Below are 24,850 nucleotides of genomic sequence, written 5' to 3'. Positions count from 1 at the left end.
CCCTGAGTTCCTTCAATGTGTCCCCCTCCGGGATCCAGCTCCAATCACCAGATACTCGGGGTATGTCTATACCACCTGCCAAATCGGTGGGCAGCGATCGATCCAGCGGGGGTCGATATATCGCATCTAGTGTAGATGCAATACATCGAGTGCTCTCCCGTCGACTGCTGTACTCCAGCTCGGTGAGAGACGCAGGCAGAGTCTACGGGGAGCTGCAGCAGTCGACTCACCGTGACGAAGACACCACAGTAAGTAGACCTAAGTACATCAACTTCAGCTACGTTATTCATGTAGGTGAAGTTGCGTAACTTAGATTGATCCCCTCCCCTAGGGCAGACCAGGGCTCAGAAATATCCCAGCTCCTCTCTGCCCAAAGCAGTGGTACAGTCCAGGTTACCAGTTTTACTGGTATCACACACAGCACTTGAGCACAGTTATCGAACAAACGGAAATTTATTTAACAAGGGACAGAGATTTAAAGAGAAATAAATGTGAGTGATGGATACCAACCATTACCAACAAAACAAAATCACAAAATGCAACCGACACTTTTTAACAGCTCCCTTCCCTAGCTAAGTAGACTGAAGTGTGAGGTAACAGTCTATTGCAGTGATTGCTAGTCCCTAGGAGCCATGCCCCTGCTTTTCTTGAAGCACTACTGGTCCAACAGGGATTTTACAGCCAACTGGCTGGCTGGGTGTTTATGAAAGAGAGATCCCTCCCCTCCCCTTCATTTATCACTGTATGGTTTTTGAGGTATCATTTGAAAAGACATAATCTACTGAATATCCTCCTGTTAAAATGTGTAGCAACATTGTATGTAAAGCTATGAGATTTTACGGTATGATGTTACTGAAAACTTGCAACTCTAACCCTAAGTTCCTCAGAGACAGCAAGGCAAACAGCTGGTCAAATAGCCATTCTCCAGGAGGGGGAAGATGTGAAGAAGACATTTACATTCCACCACAGGGACCACTTGAAGCTCATATCTACACAGACAGCCTGTCACCATGACTCAGCTGGGAACTGAAGTGGTTTCTAGTACAAAGGACTGAATTATAAAAAGAGGTGAGGAAAATGCATGAGACTCTCTCTCTCTCCCCTTTCCCTCTGTTCATGACAACTCCTGAAGAACTGAATGTGGGCGGCAGGGGCAGGTTAGTGGGAGTCCTGGCTGAAAGGAAAGCCAGCCTGTCTCAGCAGATGGTGAGAGAAACATTTGTTTTAAACCCGTTTTAGCTCGTTAAGTTAAACATTAGTTTGTGTTTTATCTTGCATTTCTTTTGTAAACAATTCTGATTTTTATGCCTCATTACTTGTAGCCACTTAAAATCTTTTCTTTTTTTTAGTAGTTAACAATCTTGGTCTATTGTTTTATCTAACCCGTGTGTTTGGATTAAAGTGTGTTGGAAATTCCATTTGGAATAAAAAGGCTGGTGCATGTCATTTTCCACTGATGAAATAACAGATTTCATATGAGCTTGCGTTGTTCAGTAGTGTGCTGGACAGGGCAAGATGCACATTTCTGGGGGAAGTCTGGGAGCAGAGAATTTTCTGGGGTTCCCCTGTGGGGTACTGTAATTCATGAGTCCCTGACTAGCAGCACTTAAAACTGTGTAGCTGGCAGCAAGTTACATGCTATAGACTACGAGTTAACTGCCCAGGAGTGGCTGCTCTCACAGTAGAGCAGTGTAAAAGTCATCCCAGCTTGGGGAACTGAAGGGACAGAGCTGTTTAACAGTCCAGACTGTATTGTGCTTAATGTCACAGACACTCAATTTCAAAAAGTCTCCTACAACCCAGAGAAAGTAAATCCACGTCTCAGAAATAGAAGACTCCAGAGAGAGGGCAAGTCTCTCCCTGGCACTGCTTCTTGCTGACAGACAGGTCCAGAGAAAAAGAGAGTCCCGGGGAAGCTGGAAACATAAGCGTGGGGCTCAGTGGAGAAAGGGAACAGGAAGGGCTGGGATATTATTGAATGCAGGATCTCAGCAGCACTAAATGTCAGGATAGCGCATATTGCAGCCCATTGGAAAACAATCCCAAGTATAAATATAAAATGATGGGGTCTAAATTAGTTATTTCCACTGACTTATATAAGGGCAATAAGATATTCTCTGTATTACTGTCTATTCCTTTTAAAATAATTCCTAACAGCCTGTTTGCTTTTTTGACTTCCACTGCACACTGCTGGATGTCTTCAGAGAACTATCTACAATGACAAAAAGATCTTTTTCCTGATTAGCTGTAGCTAAATTTGCCCCCATCACATTGTATGTATAGTTGGGGTTATTTTTTTTTCAATGTGCATTACTTTACATTTATCCACATTACATTTTATTTGCCAATTTGTTGCCCATTCACTTAGTTTTGTGAGATCTTTTTGAAGTTCTTCACAGTCTGCTTTGGTCTTAACTATCTTGAGCAGTTTAGTATCATCTGCAAACTTTGCCACCTCACTGTTTACCCCTTTCTCCAGATCATTTATGAATACGTTGAATAGGATTGGTCCAAGGACTGACCCTTGAGGAACACCACTAGCTACTCTTCTCCATTCTGAAAGTTTCCCATTTATTCTTACCCTTTGTTCCCTATCTTTTAACCAGTTCTCAATCCATGAAAAGATCTTCCCTCTTATCCCATGATAACTTAATTTATATAAGAGCCTTTGGTGAGGGACCTTGTCAAAGGCTTTCAGGAAATCTAAGTACACTATGTCCACTGGATCCTCTTGTCCACATGTTTGTTGACCCCTTCAAAGAACTCTAATAGATTAATAAGACATGATTTCCCTTTACAGAAAGCATACTGACTTTTGGAGGAGGGATAGCTCAGTGGTTTGAGCATTGGCCTGCTAAACCTAGGGTTGTGAATTCAATCCTCAAGGGCACTACTTAGGGATCTGGGGCAAAAATTAGTCCTGCTAGTGAAGGCAGGGGGCTGGACTCGATGACCTTTCAAGGTCCCTTCCATTTCTAGGAGATTGGTATATCTCCTTTTTTTTTCCTTTTTCTTTTCTTTGCCCAACACTTTTTGTTCTTCTATGTGCCTGACAGTTTTATTCTTTGCTATTGTTTCAACTAATTTGCCTGGTACTAATTGTTTCAACTAATTAGACTTAATGGTTTGTAATTGCCAGGATTGCCTCTAGAGCCCTTTTTAAATATTGGTGTTACATTAGCAATCTTCCAGTCATTGGGTACAGAAGCTGATTGAAAGGACAGGTTACAAACCATAGCTAATAGTTCCCCAATTTCACATTTGAGTTCCTTCAGAACTCTTGGGTAAATACCATCTGGTCCCAGTGACTTGTTACAGTTAAGTTTATCAATTAGTTCCAAAACCTCCTCTACTGACACTCCAATCTGTGGCAATTCCTCAGATTTGTCACCCACAAAAGGTTTGGGAATGTCCATAACATCCTCAGCCGTGACGACTGAAGCAAAGAATCCATTTAGTATCTCTGCAATGACTTTATCGTCTTTAAGGGCTCCTTTTGTATCTCAATCGTCCAGGGGCCCCACTGGTTGTTTAGCAGACTTCCTGCTTTTGATGTACTTAAACATTTTGTTATTACTGTCTGAATTTTTGGCTAGCTGTTCTTCAAACTCCTCTTTGGCTTTTCTTATTACATTTTTACACTTAATTTGGCAGTGCTTATACTCCCTTCTATATACCTCACTAGGATTTGACGTCCACTTTTTAAAAGATGCCTTATCTCTCACTGCTTCTTTTACATGGTTGTTAAGTCACAGTGGCTCTTTTTTGGTTCTTTTGCTGTTTTTTTTAATTTGGGGGATACATTTAAGCTGAGCCTCTAACATTGTGTCTTTGAAAAGTGTCCATGCAGCTTGCAGGGATTTCACTCTAGTCATTGTACCTTCTAATTTCTGTTTAACTAACCCCCTCGTTTTTGCATAGTTCCCCTTTCTGAAATTAAATGCCACAGTGTTGAGCTGTACTTCTCACCACAGGAATATTATATGTTGTTATATTATGATCACTGTTTCCAAGCGGTCCTGTAATAGTTACTTCTTGAACTAGATCCTTCGCTCCACTCAGGACTAAATTGAGAGTCGCTTCTCCCCTTGTGGGTTCTTGTACCAGCTGCTCCAAGAAACAGTCATTTAAAGTATTCAGAAATTTTGTCTCTGCATTTTGTCCTGAGGTGACATGTACCCAGTCAATCTGGGGATAATTGAAATCTCCCACTATTATGGAGTTCTTTATTTTGATAGCCTCTCTAATCTCCCTTCGCATTTCATCCTCACTATCACTGTCTTTGACAGGTGGTCGATAATAGATCCCTATTGTTATATTCTTATTAGAGCATGGAGTTACTATTCATAGAGATTCTATGGAACATGCGGTTTCATTTAAGATTTTTACTTCATTTGAGTTTACATTTTCTTTAACATACAGTGCCACCCCCACACCCCCCCAGGTATGACCTGCTCTGTCCTTCTGATATATTTTGTACCCTGGAATGATTGTGTCCCATTGACTGTCCTCGCTCCACCAGGTTTCTGTGATGTCTATTATGTCAATATCCTCCTTTAACATGAGGCACTCTAATTCACCCATCTTATTATTTAGACTTCTAGCATTTGTGTACAAGCACTTTAAAAACTTGTCACTGTTTATTTGTCTGCCCTTTTCTGATGTGTCTGATTCTTTTGTGTGTGAATGCTTCTCGTCTGATCTGTCCCCGACTTTATCCTCTTGCAGGCTCTCTTCTTGACTAAAACTAGAAAAATCTCTATCATTAGATTCTTCTCTAAGACAAGTCTCTGTCCCATCCACAAGCTCCTCTGCAGCCATTGGCTTTCCCCCATCTCTTAGTTTTAAAACTGCTCTGCAACCTTTTTAATGTTAAGTGCCAGCAGTCTGGTTCCACTTTGGTTTAGGTGGAGCCCATCCTTCCTGTATAGGCTCCCCCATCCCCAAAGTTTCCCCAGTTCCTAATAAATCTAAACGCCTTCTCTCTACACCATCATCTCATCCACGCATTGAGACTCTGAAGCTCTGCCTGTGTACCTGGCCCTGTGCGTGGAACTGGAAGCATTTCTGAGAATGCCACCATAGAGGTCCTGGATTTCAGTCTCTTTCCTAGCAGACTAAATTTGACCTCCAGGACATCTCACCTACCGTTCCTTATGTCATTGATATCTACATGTACCATGACCACTGGCTCCTCTCAGCACTACACATAAATCTATCTAGCTGTCTCGAGAAATCAGCAACCTTTGCACCAGGCAGACAAGTCACCATACGGTTCTCCCGGTCATCACAAACCCAACTATCCTTGTTTCTAATGATCAAATCTCCTATTACTAACAGCTGCCTTTTCTTAATGACTGGAGTTCCCTCCCCGGAGAGGTAACCTCAGTGCAAGAGGTGACCCCAACACCATCTGGAAGGAGGGTCCCAATTATGGGAAGCTTTCCCTCTGCTCCCATTGACTGCTCTCCTGCCCGGGCCTTTCATCCTCCTCAACAGCGCAGTGGCTGTCTGACCGGAGGTGGGAGAAATCTACAGTGTCCCAGAAAGCCTCATCAACATACCTCCCTGCCTCCCTTAGCGTCTCCAGTTCTACCACCCCTGGCCTCCAAAGCCTCCACGTGGTCTCTAAGGGCCAGGAGCTCCTTGCACCGAATGCACACGTAAGCCACCCGCCCACAGGGTGGGTAATCATACATGCTACATTGAGTGCAATAAATAGGATAGCCCCCACTCTGCTGCTGGACTTCTGCCTGCAGTCTCTCCTACAGCTACCTAGGTTAACAACAGGGGTTTTGTTTCAACCAAGAAGTTTGTATTATAGCTTAAATATTTTAAGAATGGCAAGAGTACCTTGCCCCCTTCCCATTCTCCTTCCAAACTCCCTCACGAAACTCCCCGTTAGCAGCCCAGTTTGAAAAGCTCCCTGGTCACTTGCTCACTGCTTTACAAAGCACTCCCCTATCACATACCACCCCCCATCCCCTGCTGAGAGCCACTCAGGGTAGGGGGCTGGGAGCACCCCCATGACCCAGCCCACCCTCCCAGCCCCCATCCCGGACTCCTGAACCCCCTCCCACATACCCAGCCCTCACACCCCATGCTCTGACTCCTGCACCCCCCCCACATCCTCACCCCCACCCTGAGCACCAAATATGGGAGCTCCTGCACACGCCCTCACATTGCCGTCTGCATCCCTCTCACCAAATGGGAGCTGCCCCAGGTAAGCACTCCACACCCCAACCTCCTACCCCAACCCTGAGCCCCCTCCGGTATCCTAAAACCTGGCCAGACCTTGCACCCCAATCTCCAGCCTGCTCCTGCACCGTAACTCCCTCCCAGACCCTGCACCCCCAGCCCTGACTCCTGCACCCTAGTGACCAGGACGCATGGAGCACATAGTGTTGCTCCTCACTCCTCCCAACCCTATATGGGGCCACGGAGGAGCACTGGGGCAGGGGAGAGCAGTGAGCACCTTTGCACAGCCACACGGTGCCCTTTGACCCCTGGAGCCCTGGGTGGCTGCTGGGGGGCCCCCACCCCTAAGGCCAGTCAGGCGCCCCAGCACAAGCAGCAGAGAACACAGGGAGACTGGCCACACACTGAGAAGAGATAGCCTGGGAGGCTCAAAATGAAGGCTCGGGGGGGTTCCGCCTCCCCAAAACTTGCGTTGTCAAGGGGACAGTGGGGCCCATGACTAGGGGCCCTGGCCAAATTGGGTCCCCCTGGAAAAGTCTCGCCCACGGTGGCCCCAGGGCTGGAGGAGCTCCCACTCCTTGCTACGGCCCCGGGGCTGCAGCAGGGGCACAGAGCTTCTCTGGTCTCAGGGCCACAGCGGGGCAGGGGTAAAGGAGTGATAGGGTGGGGCCAGTGGGGGAAGGGGTGGAACAGAGGTGACAGTGGATGGGGCCATGGGTGGAAGGGGGCAGAGCCACAGACGGGGGGGCATGGTTTTGGTGCTGGGACCCCCGCACTTGTTCTCCCTTTCCCTGGGCTTTGGCATCACTAGCCCCTGCTTAGCGAGTAGGGTTCATTGGTCCCCATAATGTGGGGTGTGACTCCTAGGGGGACACAGAGGAATATTCATGGGGGCACCTCAGGGCCTGAGCCAGCCCCTATGGAGGGCAGGGAGGGAGCAACACTCAGCCCCATTCTGTCTAAACTCTTCCCCAACCCTCAGCCTGGGCCCCTGGCTCCGAGCCCCATTTCGACCCCTTACCCCTGTCTGAGCCCCACTCCTCCCAGCCCCGGTTCTCGATCGCGGCTTCCGAGGGGCCACAGCCATGGCTAAGAGGGCACAATGTGAAATGTTTGGGGACCACTGTTTTAGGGTGACATCCTCAATCACTTCTCTGCAGTCCAATAAAAGCTATTCCTCACCCACCTTCCCCTCCATCAGGACGGACTAGGTATGTTCTGTTGCCCTTCACTCATACAGGAAGGAGAATAACATTTCATTGCACTCAATCCTAAAGTGATTTGTAACCCACCACCATCCAAACTGGTCATTTTGGGAAAGTGGCCCCAACATGCTGCATACCTAGGCAGAGTAGGTGTGTCTATGCAAACACGGTCTGTTCCTGAAGTCTTTCCTCCAGCTCCTCACTAGATGTGAGGGGGGAGCTCATTCAGACCCTGCTTACACTTAGTATTGGGAAACTCCTTAGTGTCCCTATCTCTGCCGGCCTTAGATTTCTCCTCCTGTCCCATTTTTTTACAGCTCAGATGAGGTGGCCGAGTGGTTAAGGTGATGGACTGCTAATCCATTGTGCTCTGCACATGTGGGTTCAAATCCCATCCTCATTGGATGCATTTAGTCTTGACTCCTCTTTTATAGACAACCATGTCCCCCCTTGGTACAATAACAGACCCAACAATGTTGCTTCTTGCAAACAAAAACTTTCTCAGAAACTCCGACACCCCCCCTTGCTTTAAATAAAATGTCTAAATCCCAGATTTCTGAAAAATGTCTCTAGTCCTGTATTTCATAGTTTTTATTTTAAAAGGTAATGTTACCTCAAGCTGAATAAGGCAACGCTTCAAAGGAAAACGTTAGAAATGGTAGGGGAGAAATAGGAAAGGAAAAAGCCCCTTTTCTCAGGAGATACAAACTCGACTCCCTCCTGTCTCTATCACCAGTGGATTTAGCCTCCCTCCTTGTGTGCTGTAAATAAAATAAAGAGGAGACAAGGTGGTTTGGCACAAACCAAGTAAGTGTAGTCAGGGTAAAGGTACAGAAAACTGGGGGAACAGGGGAAAATGCAAACAATGAATACAATGAAACAGTGACTCATTTTGGGAGCTTAACGCTCAGGCCATAAACTTTCCCTTGGAAACTGGAAAACACTAAACGATGCCCCAGCACAGAAACCTTTTCCCACTGTTCAGGTACAGTGGATCCCACGTACCAGCGCGATGCCCAGGACCTTCCACTCTCCGGCTGATTTAGAGCCGTTGAGGAGGAGCACTGGGGACTCCAGACAACGGTTGGGTTTCGTCGCTGGCAGGGAGTTTGACACCAGGAATGCAGGATGGCAGGAATGGGGGTGACAGGCCTCCTGTTCCTCAGTCTCATGGTGGGACAGAGAGGATTCTTCACAGTGCTCCCGAGCTGGAGAGTGAAGACTCGACCGTGTACGGGTGACTCAGAGATTCCCTCCTTCCTCATCACTGCAGAACTGTTACCTTTTGTCTGAGCCAGGCAGAGTTTATCTTCATCACGTTCTATCCATCCACTTCTCAAAGTGTCATGTGATGAAGCATTCTCTGTTGTCTGTGCTTGCAGCTGATGCTTTGACTTCTTTAATCCTATATCAGAGTCACTATGAGTGGAGATGAAAGTGTCAAAGACCTGGAAGGGGAATTCAAATGGATCCGAAACACGGTGTGATCATTGGGAGTTTAAATCCCAGGTTCCATCTATTGGCAAAGCCACTTCTAACAAGGTAGCTGTTTTGTCCCCCATCATGGCACAAGTTTGAAATATAGGCAGCATAGAGCCAATATTCATAACATCAACTACAAAAATTATACACATCTAGAGATAGAATAATTATAATCAGCCAATCAGAACCTCTCCATAGACCCCTTACACGACAACCTTTCTACAGTATTAGCTGCAAATACAGAACAGTGGTCGCAACCGTGATCTATAGTTACAGATTATGTAAATAACATCACAGGAGGTGACACAGCATCGGTGAGACTGATATTGGAATACTGCCTCCAGTTTTGGTGTCCTCATTTGAAACAGATGTTGTGAAATTGGAGCTGGGGCAGCAAAGAGCCACCAAATGTTTTGAAGGCTGGAGAAAAATACCTTCTAGTGAGCTATTGAAAGAGCTCAACCTGATTAGCTTATGAAAAGAGGATTGAAAGGTGACTTCGTTGAAGTGCCTTAATGGAGAGCAAAGATTGGGTATTTATGGGCTCTTGAATCGAGCAGAGAAAGGAATAACAAAACCCAGTGGCTGGAAGGAGAAAAGAGACAAATTCATATTACAACTAAGGCACAAATGGTCAACAGGGAGGATGATTCACCACAGGAACAAGCTACCACAGAAAGTGGTGGATTCTCCATCTCCTGATGTCATTTAATGAAGACTAGATGCCTTTCTGGAATGTGTTTGCCCAAAAAGTAGCTATTGTGTCATACAGGAGGCCTGTGATATGGAGGGGGTCAGATTAGAGACTCTAATCTTCTCTTCTGGCCATAAAGTCGACTAATTTCTGAAAAACTGAGAGTAGCATTAGGAGCAGCGTCTGATGTTTTCCTGTCTAGCTGGCTTGCTGCCTAGAACGAATGCTCCTTGAGTGGGGTGATCCACAGGGAGTAGCTCAAACCTCCAAAGTGCCTGGCCAGGGGCAGGACATTGGCACAGCAAGGGAGAGGGGGTGGCAGTGACATCACAAAGACCTTTTTCAGGACTTCCGACTATTGGTCCAAGGTGATGGGGAAGTGGTGACCTCACAGAGAGATGCTGATATCAGCCAGGCAGGAGAGGGGCGAGGGGCCAGGGAAACCTCAGAGACCCCTGTGGCTTTCCTTCAGCAAGTCTCCTTCTTCAGGTCTCTCTTGGAGGACTGAGAGAGTATTCAGGTTCACGGACATGAGTGCCAGGAGGAACGTCTTTCGAGTTTTCTCCTTCCCTTTTAGTGATTTTACTAGAAAACAGCCTTCCTTGTTTAGAAGGTAAGAGCCTCCTGGAGGTTTGAAACCTGTTCAGTCTGATCCATCTGGTGAGAGTTGAATTCTAGGCATGGAAAACACGAGCTTAAGGAGGCAGAATTTTATTCTGCACATGGGATTTTGTCCCTTAGAATCACTGGGGACATTAGGGTTTGTCCTTTTTGTTTCACCTCTTCTTCCATCCCTCCCTCCCTCCCTTCTCTTGCTTCCTTTGTCCTTTTACCTGGTCCCCTCCCAACACCAGGAGGGAGGGAAAGAAAGAGTGAGTGTGGGTGTGGTTTTTTTTGTTTTTTGTTTTGCAGAGCAGTGCTCTGCAGCTACCACTGTGGGAGGTCTACCCAAAAATGTGGGGTTGAACTAGAGCTCGGGCAGTGATCCCCACCGGTGACCTGGGCCATCCTTTGGGCTCTCTGGTGCGAACCTTTAGCCTCCCGTCCTCAGTCTCTACCCTGCTTGGCTGAGCAGGGGGTTATTGACAGGGAAGAGACTCAGGTCTTTGTTGTTCTCTTTTAAGACCAAGGAAATAATTAAGAACCAGTTCTCTGCTTGATGAATTTTGCTGTTTCACTGCATTAATTGTCTCTGAGCAGTTCATGATTCTCTCTAACATTGCAGTTCTCCTCAAATACTTGCTGAATAATTACTGTGCACTGTTGTTGGTCTCAAGCTCATCAGAGTACGTTACTCAGGTCATTCAATGTATAAAATTAAAGTTCCAATGGTCAGTTTGAAAATCAGGGCTCTTGGGTCTTATTCCCAACTGTGCCACTGGCTGGGTGTGTGATCTAAGACAAGTCAATTCTCCTTTCTCAGCCTTAGCTTCTCCTTTTTTCAAGTAGAGATAATAATGATCCACTCCTATCTACCTCACAGTGCGTGGAGGCAGGGTCGGCTCTAGGTTTTTTGCCGCCCCAACAAAACACATTTTGGCTGCTCCCACCGCAGCCTTGGGCTCCCCACCACACGCTCCTGCTGACCGAGCCCTGGGCTTCCCCCCACCAGCCCCCTGCCACCCCAGCCCTGGGCTCTCCCTCCACACACCCCATGCCAACAACATAGGTTTGTTCTCCCCAGTCCGCCCAGGCTGAGCCGCTCCCTTTTATACTCCATCTCCAGTTGGAGCATGCCCAGAGAGGGTGAGGGGGTGTGTCCTCTTCAGCCCACAGGATGCAGTTAACCCTAGCAGTGCCAGTATAGGGTTGATACACCTCATCACAGACAGCATTTCCCAAATTTTGGGATTAGCTAGCAGATCTCTTCAGGAGTAACCTCCTGTAGGGACTGGGTCACAAATACCTTGGGAACCAAATACCTGGGCATTTTGCCTAGTTCCAAGTCACTTGCTGTGGAATTCTATCCCTGGATCATCTGAGACAATATTGACTTAAACAATCGAACTACCCTGTGAACATGTGCACTTATTTCCGTCACTTGCACCATTTGGGGTCTACTACTGTTCACCTTTTCAGAGTGGAGATTTAAAAACAGACTGTTTCTCTGATAATATGTCCAGCAGCTTGGAGTATTCTCTCCTGTTGACTGAACTGTATTGGAATGTTCTCCATGTCATCATGCAGGGATAGGGGAAAAAACAAACCTAAAGTAAAAAATGATGGTCATTTGCCTGAAATTTCCCAATAAATCTGACCTACAATCTCTCAAACAAACACTAACATGAAGGTATATGACCAAGGAGCCTTCATGAAAGATAGAAAACCCATATCACAAAAGTTAGAAGACACTTTCATTTTAATTTAAAGTGAAATTCCAGACTAGGTTACATCTGATGTCTCAGAATCAGGAAGAGAAATTCTCCCCTGATCCACTGAAACCTGCTTCACCCAGCGCTGTCTCATTAGTGTTATTTACAGAAGCTTTAGCACCTTCATAACAGGCAGAAAAAACAGCCGACCTTCCCAGATGTGGCTTTGCCAATAGAGGGAAAAGGAGATTTGAACAGTGCTTGGGATCCATTTGAAATCCCCTTCCAGGTCTGTGACACTTTCATTGCCTGCCAGAGTGACTCTGATTTAGGATCAAAGACGTCCAAGCACCATTCCCAAGCATGGACAGCCAAGAACATGACCTCACCGGACATGTTGGGAAGTGAAGGAATATGAAGGGGTGAACTCTGCATGGCTCAGGCACAAGGTAACACTTCTGGGGTGATGGGGAAGGATGGAATCTCTGAGTCGCCCCACCTCCTTCCAGTGTCACAGAGCCTGAAATGACCCTTATTTCCCTGACACTGCTCCAGCTCTTCATCATATTTAAATATATTTAAATGAAAAAAAAAAAGTCAACAAAATAACTGCTCTTCTGCACAATCCAGGGTAATGTGAGAACAACTGGGAATGAGATGATCTGTCCTCAGAGAGGAACTTGGTGTCTCTAACAATAACTTTGCACTGGGAGAAGGAATATAAATGTGAATCTCCAGGTTTGTTTAGACCAGGAAATGTGACGGTGGTTAGGTCAGATCAGGAGGAAATGTGCTAGATAACCCCACCCACTATCCATGGCCCATGTCTTTACTGCGAGAATAGCTGTCTTTTTACATCAGGAAAGTGAACTCAAGCTAGCTAACTCCATGGCAACCACAGTGATGAGACCCAGGTAGATTTTATCTCAACATAGCTGGTTGAAGACACTCCCCATCTCCCCCACCTGGGGTGATGACGTTCCTGATAGAAAGGACACCCACTCCCTTGACTCGCAGGACAATGGAGTTGATAGGAAGGACCACAGGATCCACCCCAAAGACGGGCAAGTTTCAAAAGTGGGCAACTCGTGTGGGAGCTGAGGGACCTCAATGTGCAAAAGATGCAAACAGCCTTAACACTCACTACCTGGGAACTGTCAAAAGAATTAAAGAAAAAAATCTTCTGACAGCTCTAGAGAAGGTTTTTATGAAGTTTATCTCCTTTACGGATTCTCTGATGTTTAGAAAGGCCTGAACTATGACTGAAGCTTTTCCCACACTCGCAGCATTCATCGGGTCTCTGCCAGGTGTGGATTCTGTAATGTGTAATAAGGGTTAAGCTCCGAGAGAAGCTTTTCCCGCACTCACTGCATTCATAGCGTCTCTCTCCTGTGTGGATCCTCTGATGCATAGTAAGGTTTGAGCTCCGAGAGAAGCTTTTCCAACACTCACAACATTCATAGGGTCACTCTCCTGCGTGCGTTGTCTGATGAGAGGTAAGGGAGGAGAAGTGAGTGAAACGTTTCCCGCACTCATGGCATTCATAGGGTCTCTCTCCCGTGTGGACTCTCTGGTGAGAGATAAGGGAGGAGAGGTGAGTGAAACGTTTCCCGCACTCACTGCATTCATAGGGTCTCTCTCCTGTGTGGATCCTTTGATGCATAGTAAGGTTTGAGCTCCGAGAGAAGCTTTTCCCACACTCACAACATTCATAGGGTCGCTCTCCTGCCTGTGTTGTCTGATGAGAGGTAAGGGAGGAGAAGTGAGTGAAACGTTTCCCACACTCATGGCATTCATAGGGTCTCTCTCCTGTGTGGATCCGCTGATGCATGGTAAGGTTTGAGCTCCGAGAGAAGCTTTTCCCACACTCACAGCATTCGTAGGGTCGCTCACCCATGTGTATTGTCTGATGAGAGATAAGGGCTGATCTCTGAGTGAAGCTTAGCCCGTACTTGCAGCATTTGTAGGGTCGCTCTCCCGTGTGGATTATCTGATGAAAGATAAGGGTATATCTCTGAGTGAAACTTTTCCCACACTCACAGCATTCATAGGGTCTCTCTCCTCTGTGTATTTGCTGATGCCTACTAAGGGCAGAGGTATGATTGAAGCTTTTCCCACACTCACAGCATTCGTAGGGTCTCTCTTTTGTGTGGATTATCTCATGTCAAATAAGGGCTGAACGGTAATTGAAGTTTTTCCCACACTCACTACACGTATTCTCTCGTTTCTCCGTGAGGATTTTCTCCTGGGACGTAGTTTCCTTGAGGTCCCTGTGAGTTCCCTGACAATTAATGGGTTCATCCACTCTCTCCTCTGAGTGGTTTCCCTGCTCTCTCTCTTGTCTATGGTAACTTTCATCAGCTTTTCCCTGATCACGGGGGCTGGTCACGCTCCCTTCGGATCTTCGCAGTAATTCCCCATGCACTTTGGCGAGCTCAGCATCTTCCTGGTGAGGATTCTGCTCCTTGCTCTCCCTCACCATCCCATCACCTGCTAGAAGAGAGGAGAAATCTCAGAATTGGGGATGGAAAGACAGAGAGCAAACCCAAGTAAGTGCTGAAGAGACAGACAATAAAAATCAGGGACTCAATTCCCCATAGGGGAAAGTGGAGGGGATCAATTTTGCTCCACAACCAGGACCAGCCTTTAGGGTGGGCCGTACAGGTGCCCAACCCAAGGGGATGCCGGGCGCAGGATTCCCGTCTGACCTGCTGCCGAGAGGCTCGCTGGGCTGCTGAAAACGGCACAGGGAGGCAGATAAGCAGCTGCATGGGGGAGTGGAAGAGACCTGAGCTGCAGGGGACAGTTGGACGACCAGCCGTCAGAGCCAGGTGACTGCTCCAGAGCAGAGGGGCCTCTCCACACACACAGTCCTTCACACACTCCCATCAACATACACACACTCCTCATATCCTCTCCTCCACACACACACACAAACACACACCAGGGCTCCCTGCATGCAGGTCACTTCCCCACCTGGGCTATGCAGAGACATCAGGAGCAGCTGCTCTCCTGCCCTCCCCTTACACAGCCTGCAGGGAAAGTGACTGGGTGCAGGAAGCCCTGACGTCGCTCCTTTCTCCCCTCTCCCAGTCCCCCAGGGCTGCGTGGGGTGGGGAAGCAGCAGTCCAGTGGGGGAGCAAGCAACAATGCCAGCTGTTTTGTGCATCTAGGTCAGGTTCCCCACCTGAGTGCAGGAGGATGCAAGGGTTAGGGGCAAAGGGGGCTAAGTGCAGGGGTAGGGGGCTCAGGAAGGGGCAGGTGTTGAGGTGCAGGGGGCAGGGTTTGGGGTGAAGGGGGTATGCACCACGCAGGGGTTCAGTGTGCAGGAGGAAGGTGCAGGGGGCATGAGTGAAGGGAGCACAGTCCTGGGATTAGGGGCACATGAGGGAGGGGAAGGGGTTGGACTGAAAGGGCACAATGCAGGGCTTAGGGGCACAGGAGGGGGCAGGTGTTGGGAGGGCTGGAGGGGGCAGAAGTTAGGAGTGAAGGGGGAGCAGGTATTTGGAGCGAAGGGGGCACAGTGTAGGGGCTGGGGGGAAGGGAGCCTGGGGAGCCCGGGGAGCCCATGGGGGACAGAGGGAATGGGGAGGTGCCATTGCCCATGGGAGCCAGGGGCACCAAAATGCAAGTTTGCCCCAGGTGCCATTTCCCCAAGGCCGGTCCTGCCCACACTCCATCCAAACACTCAGTAGGAAGGGAGGCAGCTCCAGCCAAGGTGTCAGTCATCATCTGTAGGATGCTAGGAGTGAGATCTGCTGGGGACTGTCCTGAGCTCACAGAGTCTGTGTGGGGAATCCCAGCTGGTTCTCTCAGGCACTTACAGTTTCTGGGTTGGTTTAATGTTTCCTCACCAGTCCAGGGACTTCTCAGGATCTTGTTTTCCTCTGAACCCTGGAGATCCAGAACCCACGGCTCTTCTCCTCCTTCCAGCTGGGAGATCACAGAGGGTTTGGAAACTGGAAACCCTGCTCAAGGGAAAGAAAACAAGGGAGGCAGGAGGGTACTTCACCCACCTCTGATATAGATGGTGACTGAACTTAAACCTCTGTGAACCAGGAAATGAGAGGTTAATGTAAACACCCCCGCCCTTCAATGCAACCTTAACTTTGCCCCCAACCCTCAACCCTGCAGCTGGCAAGAACCACTGAGGATGGTTCTGTGTGGGCCGTGCAAAGGTTAACAAACTGCCACAGGGACTCAGGTATTCAGCTCAATGCAGCAGTAACGGGATGAATTCTATGGTCTGTGGTATAAAGGACGTCAGAGTAGATGACCTAATCGTCGCATCTGGCCTTCAAAGCTGCGAACCTATAATCGATCCGAGGAAAGATTAAGAGAACGTGCCATTGTCTGTGCTGTGTTCACAGATGGGAATCCCAGCATCTACCCACATGCCTCCAGCTGTGTGCACGGGGCCAGCTGTAGCTGTGACTGGGTGATGGAGGGATGGGTTGGAGCAGCTGGGCAGAGCTGTGCCTGTGCTACGCAGAGAGGTGCATGTGAAACTTGGGGGGCCAATTCTGCCTCATTTCTGTGCTGAGTGTTGTAGGCTGTGTCAGCAAAGGTGCCCAAGGGTGTGTTCTTGCCATGGGGATTGTCAGCACCCTGGTGGCGTATGTTCGAGTGATCTGTGGGGCTTAGTGAGGGATAAGTGAAGGCAGTGACTCACAAGGAAAACCCAGGTTGAGGGCAAAGGGGTGGTAACACTTTGCAAGTCTGAGATGGTCTGTGGGGAGGAGGTTCAGTACTGGAGAGCAGGCCGGGGGAGGAAGCTTCTGTTTGCTATGATGGAGATGAACTCGATTATCTTAGCAAAGAGAAGTGGTGAGACTTTCTGCTGGACTGCTCTGTTCCCAGAGTGCTCTGTAACAGGGGAGGGCAGAGGGCTAGTGTGTGTGTCACTGGCATGTCAGGGTGCTGCTGAAACCGGGCAGAGCAGAGTTGGCATTGTGGGAGTGGCATAAACCTTAACTTTTCATTTCCCCTTCTAAGAACCGAGGGGACGGGAATCCTTACCCAGCGAGGTCACATTCTCGTAGTTCTCCTGCATGACGTCTCTGTAAAGGGCTCTCCGAGTGAGGTCCAGCAGAGCCCCCTCTTCCCTGGTGAAGTACACAGTCACCTCCTCAAAGGTCACTGTCCCATGAAAGAGCGAGAGCCCTGCACTCAGTACCTGCTGCCCCACTCACAGCCCCACTATTCATGGGGGAAAGCAGCCAATCAAATGGAAGCGCTGAGAGAGAAACAGTCGGCAGAGTCCTATCCTCACACTGCCGAGAGCATCCAGGGGCACCACGGTGAGAGAACAAAGAGAGACCCCTTGTCTCTGCCTGCAGATCCATCACACAACTACTAGCCAGAGGCTGATACAACCCCATGGTAGGGAACCCAACACTCTCCCCACTGCCAGCAGCTGGATGTGAGGGGCCGGGACATCTTCCCTGCACCTCCCTGGTGGGTGCCCTCTTTCCATGTCACACCAGCCCCTGGCTAGCAGGCTGAGGGTTCAGCACTGGAAGTCTGGTCAGTTTTCCCAGCCCTGCCCAGGGGGTTGGTTTGTCTGTTTCCTGTTTCAGAAATTAGGGAATTTTCTCCCCCAACACCCAAGTGTTTGTTCCTAGAATCTAGGCCCACGTTAAACAAGTCCCAGCAGGTTTTCCACACTCTGTCCCCCTCCCTTTTCTCACCCAGGGTATTCCCTGCCCCCTCCAGCCCTACCTCCCCAGAAGTTGCTACCTCTTCAGTATATCCTGCCCCTTTCCCTCCAGCAGGAACCCACCAGCAACTCCTCAATAACCCCGACCTGAGCTGGCTCCACTGCAGTCAGAGAGCCCCCCCGGCTGGGCACGGAGGGGTTAATGGCTTCCTGTGCCCTTCAACCCCCTACCGCTCCCAGCTGCTCCAGCCCGTTCCTGTGCCCCGCAACCTCCCCCCTCCCAGCTGCTCCAGCCCCTTCCTGTGCCCTGCAACTCCCCTCCCCCGCTCCCAGCTGCTCCAGCCCCTTCCCGTGCCCTGCAACCCCCCCACTCCCCACTGCTCCAGCCTCTTCCCGTGCCCTGCAACCCCCCCCACTCCCAGCTGCTCCAGCCCCTTCCTGTGCCCTGCAACCCCCCCCACTCCCCACTGCTCCAGCCTCTTCCCGTGCCCTGCAACCCCCCCACTCCCAGCAGCTCCAGACCCTTCCTGTGCCTGCAACCCCCCCCAGCTGCTCCAGCCCCTTCCTGTGCCCTGCAAACACCCCCTCTCCCCCGCTCCCAGCTGCTCCAGCCCCTTCCTGTGCCCTGCAAACACCCCCTCTCCCAGCTGCTCCAGCCCCTTCCCGTGCCCTGCAACCCCCCCCACTCCCCACTGCTCCAGCCTCTTCCCGTGCCCTGCAACCCCCCCCACTCCCAGCAGCTCCAGACCCTTCCTGTGCCTGAAACCCCCCCCAGCTGCTCCAGCCCCTTCCTGTGCCCTGCAAACACCCCCTCTCCCCCGCTCCCAGCTGCTCCAGCCCCTTCCTGTGCCCTGCAAACACCCCCTCCCCCGCTCCCAGCTGCTCCAGCCCCTTCCTGTGCCCTGCAAACACCCCTCCCCCCAGCTGCTCCAGTCCCTTCCTGTGCCCTGCAAACACCCCCTCCCCCCAGCTGCTCCAGCCCCTTCCTGTGCCCTGCAAACACCCCCTCCCCCCCAGCTGCTCCAGCCCCTTCCTGTGCCCTGCAAACACCCCCTCCCCCGCTCCCAGCTGCTCCAGCCCCTTCCTGTGCCCTGCAAACACCCCTCCCCCCAGCTGCTCCAGTCCCTTCCTGTGCCCTGCAAACACCCCTCCCCCCAGCTGCTCCAGTCCCTTCCTGTGCCCTGCAAACACCCCCTCCCCCCAGCTGCTCCAGCCCCTTCCTGTGCCCTGCAAACACCCCCTCCCCCCCAGCTGCTCCAGCCCCTTCCTGTGCCCTGCAAACACCCCCTCTCCCCCGCTCCCAGCTGCTCCAGCCCCTTCCTGTGCCCTGCAAACACCCCCTCCCCCCAGCTGCTCCAGTCCCTTCCTGTGCCCTGCAAACACCCCCTCCCCCCAGCTGCTCCAGCCCCTTCCTGTGCCCTGCAAACACCCCCTCCCCCCAGCTGCTCCAGCCCCTTCCTGTGCCCTGCAAACACCCCCTCCCCCCCAGCTGCTCCAGCCCCTTCCTGTGCCCTGCAAACACCCCCTCTCCCCCGCTCCCAGCTGCTCCAGCCCCTTCCTGTGCCCTGCAAACACCCTCTCCCCCCAGCTGCTCCAGTCCCTTCCTGTGCCCTGCAAACACCCCTCCCCCCAGCTGCTCCAGTCCCTTCCTGTGCCCTGCAAACACCCCCTCCCCCCAGCTGCTCCAGCCCCTTCCTGTGGCCTGCAAACACCCGCCCTCCGCTCTCAGCTGCTCCAGCCCTGCACGCGGTGGGGCCCGGGGCGGGGGGAACACGCGTGGGGGCTCCTTCAGGGCGGGGTCAAGGGCTGGGGGTTGGGTGTGGGGATGCAGTTATTACGGGGGGGGGTCACAAGCCCCCCCCAGGAACAGGCGGGGGGAGTCTGAGAGTCACCGGCTGGGAGAGGGGGCGGGGCCAGAGGAAAGGATGAGCGGTGGGGAAAGGGTCAGGCTGGCCCCCGGGACCTCCCTTCCCAGGACTGGAGAGGGCGGAAGCGCCCCGGGGCAGGCTGGGAGATGTAGTTCCTGACGCTCCCTGGACCGGAAGTGACGTTGGGCGGGAGAGAAAAAGCCGAATTGCAAACGCGCGCGGGCCGCTCCGGCTCTGCCTGTCTCGCGCGGGGCCGTTGGAGCCTCTCCCGGGGCCGGAGAAGGGTTTGTGCCGTTGGGGTTCTGGGCATGCGCAGATCGGGCTGGAGGAGAGTCCCGCATGCGTAGAGGCCGCGTCACCCGCTGCTGGTGTCTGGGGCCGGGGCCGGGCGGAGCAGGAGAGTTTGTGCCGGTGAGACCCGGTAACCCCCCCGGGCCCGGCCCGGGCCCTGCCCCGCTGGAACCGCCTTGGGGACCCGCGGGGGGAGGGGCCGGGCGGGGCTGGGGGGTGAGACCGGGCTGGGGGCTGGGAAAGGGGCGGGGGGGAAATGTCTGTGCAGCCCGGACATGGCCGGGGGGGGGGGGGAGCAGGTGACCCCCGAGGAGCGGGGAGAGAAAGGGGGGGGCTGAGATCCCCTCGGATTTACCGCTGCCCCCCCCCGTGGGGACCCCCCTCCTCTCCCGTCCTGCCCCCTTTCTCCCTAGAGAGCAACGAGCAGCACCCAGGGTGACCCCCCCTCCCCCAAACCCTGAGAAGTTCCCTGTTCCCCTCCCCCCATTGTGCCCCATTTTCTCTGCCCTTCGCCAATGGCCAGTTCAGATCTCAGGTTTGGGGTGTTCCCCCCATTTTCACCCGCAGGGATTTGTCCTTGTGCGGGTGGGAAATGGTTCCCCCGAGTGATTTCTGAACTGGGCAGAGGCTGGGGGGGCCCTGAGACAGGGACACCTCTGGGCTGGGCTGGGGGGCCCCTCTCTGCTGGCAACAGGGCTTGGGAAGGGCCAGGAAGGGGAGGGAGGAGCAAGTGTCCCCCATGGAGATGGCCCAGCCCCAGGTTTCCTAGTCCAGCTACTCCCCCCTCCCCAGCACCTGCTGGTCACATTCCCAGACCCCATTGCCAGCCCCTCCCCACATCCAGTAACCTTCTGACTCCAGCCCCGCTCCTTTCCCCTGTGAAAAGACATCACCCAGGGCTCCCTCCTGGCCTTGTTGAGTGTTTAATCAGGAAGAATCCGTCCCATTCTGTTGTTAGTTCAATATCCCTGTATAATCCCCTCCAATTTCCCCTCTTTTCTCTTGAACTGTTGAATGGTGACATAAAATCTCCCCACATGTTGATGCTTGTCCCTTATATTGGCAAATATTTAGTTTGTGCCCCATTTTCTCCTCAGTTCTGAAATACAGATATCAAATTCTCAAAAATCTTCCCACCTTTCTCTCCAGGTGTGTGACTGAGATCAGGGCTCTTACCGTACTGAGTGTGGCTCTGTTCTGCCAGGTGTTGAAGAGACCCAAGATAAGATCAGGCCCCACTGTTGTGCCAGGTAAAACTGAGACCTGCACCGAGATCACGGCCCCCCTTGTGCCAGGCAGCGCACGACTGCGACCCGAACCACTGCCTCCATTGTTCTGGGCACTTCAGAGACCTCAACTGAGATGTGTGTCCCCGTTGGGCCTGGCATTGCAGTGACCCTAACAAAGATCACACCCCACCACTGTACACTGCACAGACCCTGACAGAGATCCTGCCCTCACATTTTGCCAGTTGCTGCAGGGGTCCTAAACAAAATCAGGGCTCCTGTAATGCTGGGAATTGCAGAGTCCCCAGCTGAGATCAGGCTTCCTGTTGTGCAGGGCTCTGCACGGACACTGACCAAGATCAGGATCCCCATTGTGACACCAAGGGTATCTCTACCCTGCTGTTAAACTCCCCCCCCGCCCCCCCCCCGCTGGCCCGTGCCAGCTGACTCAGGCTCACCAGGCTCAGGCGAAGGGGCTGTTTAATTGCAGTGTAGATGTCTGGGCTCAGGCTGGAGCCAGGCTGTAGGACCCTGTGAGGTGGGAGGGTGTCAGACCGTGGGCTGCAGCCCAAGCCAGAACATCAAACGGCCCTGCAACCTGATCCGTGTGAGCCCAAGTCAGCGGGCACAGGCCAGCCGCCGGTGTCTGACTGCCCACACGGACAGGCCTTGCCACACAAAGCTCAAAGGCTAAATAGGCCAATTGTGGAAGGCAACTCTCAGTTTTACAGATGGGGAAACTGAAGCTCAGAGAGCTGAAGTAATTTGCTCAAGTTTGCATGGAGAATCTGGGGCAAAACTGGGAACTGAACCCAGATTGTTTCAGTTCTTGCCTTTCCCCTTATCCACAAGCCCAGCGTGTGTGTGTACAGTGTTGGTTTGGCTTGTGTTTGCCTTGCATTGGTTTCTAAGGGAGACTGTGGAATTTCCTTCACTGGAGGTTTTTAAGACCAGGTTAGAGATACACCAGTCTGGGAATGTCTAGGGATACTTGGTTCTGCCTCAGCACAGGAGGCTGGAGTAGACGCCCTCTCAAGATCCCTTCCAGGCCTACATTGAAATAATTCTCTTTTGTGCTGTGCCCTGTTCTACGCTGAGCTGTTTTGCATGGTGCCTTTTGGAACTATGATGCACCATGTTGTGTTGCATAGTTTTATGATGCGTTGTTTTGCCTTAGGTTGTTTGGTGTCTTGTGTTATGTTGGTTTGAGTTGTTATTTTGCATTCTGTACTTTTGTCTTAAAGTGTATTAGTTTGCACTGTGTTGCTTTCTTCTCCTTAGTATTGTCATTTTATGCTGTGCAATGTAGTTTTTTGTTTTGTTGTTGTTGTTTTTTGAATGGCCTGACATCAAGTTGTTCTGTGGTTTTTCTCTGTATGTTGTTTTATACGTATATATCGCATAGCATCCTTGAAATGTAGGGCTAGATAGGACCTCAAGCTGTCATCAAGTCCAGCTCTCTCTGCCGAGGCAGGACCAAGTATATGTTGGTTATCTCTGACAGACGTTTGTCCTACCTGTTCTTAAAAACTTCTAGGAAAAGAGACTCCACAGCCCCCCTTGTAAGACTATTCCAGAGCTGAACTAAGTCAACTCTGGTGACACGCACACAGATTTTAGTGGTGAGCAGCTGTGGAGAGAGAGGAGACCGCGGTGAGTGGGCAGCTGGGTAAAGAGACTAAAGTTGGGAGGAGAAACATTGATGTGTGCAAGGTCTGTGACAGAGCTAGAACTAGATCCCAGTTCTAGTGCCACCATACTGCTGTTTTGGGCACTGAAGGTCTCTGCCACCCTGGTGCTTTAGGCACTGGTGCAAGCAAACCCTTAGTACAGACAGAATTTACACTAGTGCACTCTGTCACTGGTGCACCATGTCCCTGTTTGAAGGTTTGAAGTGGTGGAGTGGGAGGGGCAGTGACCTCACAGAGGCCTGGGGCTGGCTGACCAGTGCAGCTGGTAAGGGAGGGGCAGCAGTGAGTGCTGGAGGTATGAGCCAGGAGCACAGCCCCACAGGACTGCACACTGACTTCTCCTGACCCGTGACACACACACCCAGCTGTGTGCAGGGGCTGCAGCTGAGCTGTCCTGCCAAGACAGCCTGTGCATCCATGGACAAACCACCTCTTCCTGCAGCCTAATGCAATGGGGTGGGGGACCTTTCCAAGCTGCAGGTGATGTGGCTCTGGCGTTAATGGGGTATGTTCCTGGCTCTGTCCCTGACCTGCTTGGTGACCTTGGGGAAGTCACAGCCCCTCTCTGTTTTCCTCCTACCCATTGTCTACTTGGATTGTGATGTCTTTGGGGCAAGGACTGTCCCTTTCTGTCTGTGCAGTGCCCAGCAGAATGGGGGTGTTGATCTCAGTCAGGTTCTCTGCCATGTGCTGCACGGTGGGGCCCTGATCTCCATCAGTGTCTGTGCAATGCAAGGCACAGTTTATAAACTCACAGACTTTAAGGGCAGAAGGTAGAGGTGTATTTCAGATGAGGTCTCATCGGTGTCTTGTATAACAGTACTAACCCTTTCATGTGTCTGCTGGAAATACCTCACCTGATGTATCCTAGGACTGCATTAACCTATTTCACGGCTGCATCACGTTGGCAGCTCATAATTATTCTGTGAGCAACCAAAACACCCAGGTCTTTCTTCTCCTCTGTCACTTCAATTGATAAATCCCCAGCTTATTGCAAAATTATGCACTTGGAGACTAACAACTAGAATTTGTGCACTGTTCATTTTCATCCCATTTCTATTACTCCAGCTTTCAAGGACATGCAGATTTTCTTGTATGATTTTCCTGTCCTCCTCCATATTGGCAATCCCTCCCGGCTTTGTGTCCCAGTCCCACTTCTTGTGCCAAGATCACTAATAAAAGTGTTGAATAAGATTGGTCCCAAGACTGATCTGAGGAACTCCACTAGGAACTCCCTCCAGCCTGACAACTCACCGTTCAATATGACCCCCTTGTAGACTCCCCTTTAACCAATTCTTCATTGACCTTTCAGTTCTCATATTAATCCCCATCTTCTCCAATTTAACGAATAGTTTCCCATGTGGAACTGTATCAAAAACCTTACTGACATCCAGATCAGGTTTCTCTGGCACGCTCTACTTTTTGTAACACCATGTTTTATTTATTTATAGTGCTGAAGGCTGGGAGGAAGTGTTAGCAATTGGCTGAGAATGGCCATGTGGAGGTAGGGGAGGGGATGGCAGACAGTGAGAAGGTGAGGGGAGTGCGACATTGGAGGTGTATCTGGGAATGTGTTTTGTAGGAGTCCATGTCTCTGCTCCCTGTGGCCGTGGTGCATTCCGTACCAAAGCAGCACGTCAGCAGAGCAGACGTGCACACTGTAGCTGTGCCTGGAACACGCAGCGTTCACTGCCAGATGGGCTGGATAATTTTTAAGGGGCTGATATGCCTGGCTGAGATGGATTCACTTGGATGAGGATCTGAGGCTCTGATAGTTTGCGATGTTCCTTTGTGCATAGTCAGTTCTTTCCATTTATTGTTTTCCCTCTACCTATGCCTGATGCCGCTCCCTTCTTTACTTGCTTTGGTTATTTCAGTTCCAGCTTTTAAATGGGATCTTAGATTTGCAAAGCTGAATGAAAGATAAAACAAACAGAACCATTTGAATGTTGGCCCATAGCTGGTAGAACTGTACCTAGTGAAGGTCGGCTGTAGTGACCGGGTTCCCTATAGCATTTTCTGGTGGGGCGGATAAGGCAATGTCAATTAGTCAAATGCACGTTTTAGGGCAAAAGGGCTAAATGGATGAGAAATGAACTGACACTTAATTTCCATTTCTTAATGCCCAAAATTTTGACACTCCCTCACACCAATTTTTTTTAAAGCGATGCACAGCACACAGTCAAATTAATGAATGAAAGCACACCCATTATTGACTGCTTTG

General features: G+C 50.8%; 3 protein-coding genes, 1 long non-coding RNA gene, 1 other non-coding gene and 1 pseudogene across 10 annotated transcripts in view; 3 read left to right on the top strand and 3 right to left on the bottom strand.

The window, feature by feature from the left end:
• Nucleotides 1–17,790, bottom strand: part of LOC127039362 (gastrula zinc finger protein XlCGF57.1-like) — a 261,180-nt gene extending 243,390 nt beyond the window's left edge. For both annotated transcript variants that reach the window (XM_050932932.1, XM_050932933.1), the window contains exon 1: nt 16,911–17,790. In XM_050932932.1, the coding sequence (XP_050788889.1) occupies nt 16,911–16,944 (34 nt within the window). In that variant the 5' untranslated portion in view covers nt 16,945–17,790. The remainder of the gene's footprint in view (nt 1–16,910) is intronic.
• LOC127039491 (uncharacterized) overlaps nt 1–24,355 on the top strand; it is a 54,271-nt gene extending 29,916 nt beyond the window's left edge. Inside the window, exon 3 of one of the 3 annotated variants that reach the window (XR_007771053.1) lies at nt 24,209–24,355. This is a non-coding gene — a long non-coding RNA (uncharacterized LOC127039491). Of the gene's footprint in view, nt 1–20,959; nt 21,309–24,077; nt 24,126–24,208 lie in introns of those variants that run through there. The other 2 variants (XR_007771052.1, XR_007771051.1) reach the window with 2 other exon arrangements.
• Nucleotides 1–24,850, bottom strand: part of LOC127039327 (zinc finger protein 420-like) — a 645,607-nt gene that overhangs the window by 339,172 nt on the left and 281,585 nt on the right. The gene's annotated exons all lie outside the window — the stretch shown is intronic.
• LOC127039329 (zinc finger protein 665-like) overlaps nt 1–24,850 on the top strand; it is a 370,491-nt gene that overhangs the window by 176,906 nt on the left and 168,735 nt on the right. The gene's annotated exons all lie outside the window — the stretch shown is intronic.
• Nucleotides 7,725–7,806, top strand: TRNAS-GCU (transfer RNA serine (anticodon GCU)). The gene has a single exon. It is a non-coding gene; the product is annotated as a tRNA-Ser (tRNA).
• Nucleotides 11,921–16,942, bottom strand: LOC127039395 (zinc finger protein 436-like; annotated as a pseudogene).

Source organism: Gopherus flavomarginatus, chromosome 23 (assembly GCF_025201925.1).
Source record: "Gopherus flavomarginatus isolate rGopFla2 chromosome 23, rGopFla2.mat.asm, whole genome shotgun sequence".
NCBI lineage: Eukaryota > Metazoa > Chordata > Testudines > Testudinidae > Gopherus > Gopherus flavomarginatus.
This window is presented reverse-complemented; position numbering and strand designations above follow the sequence as displayed.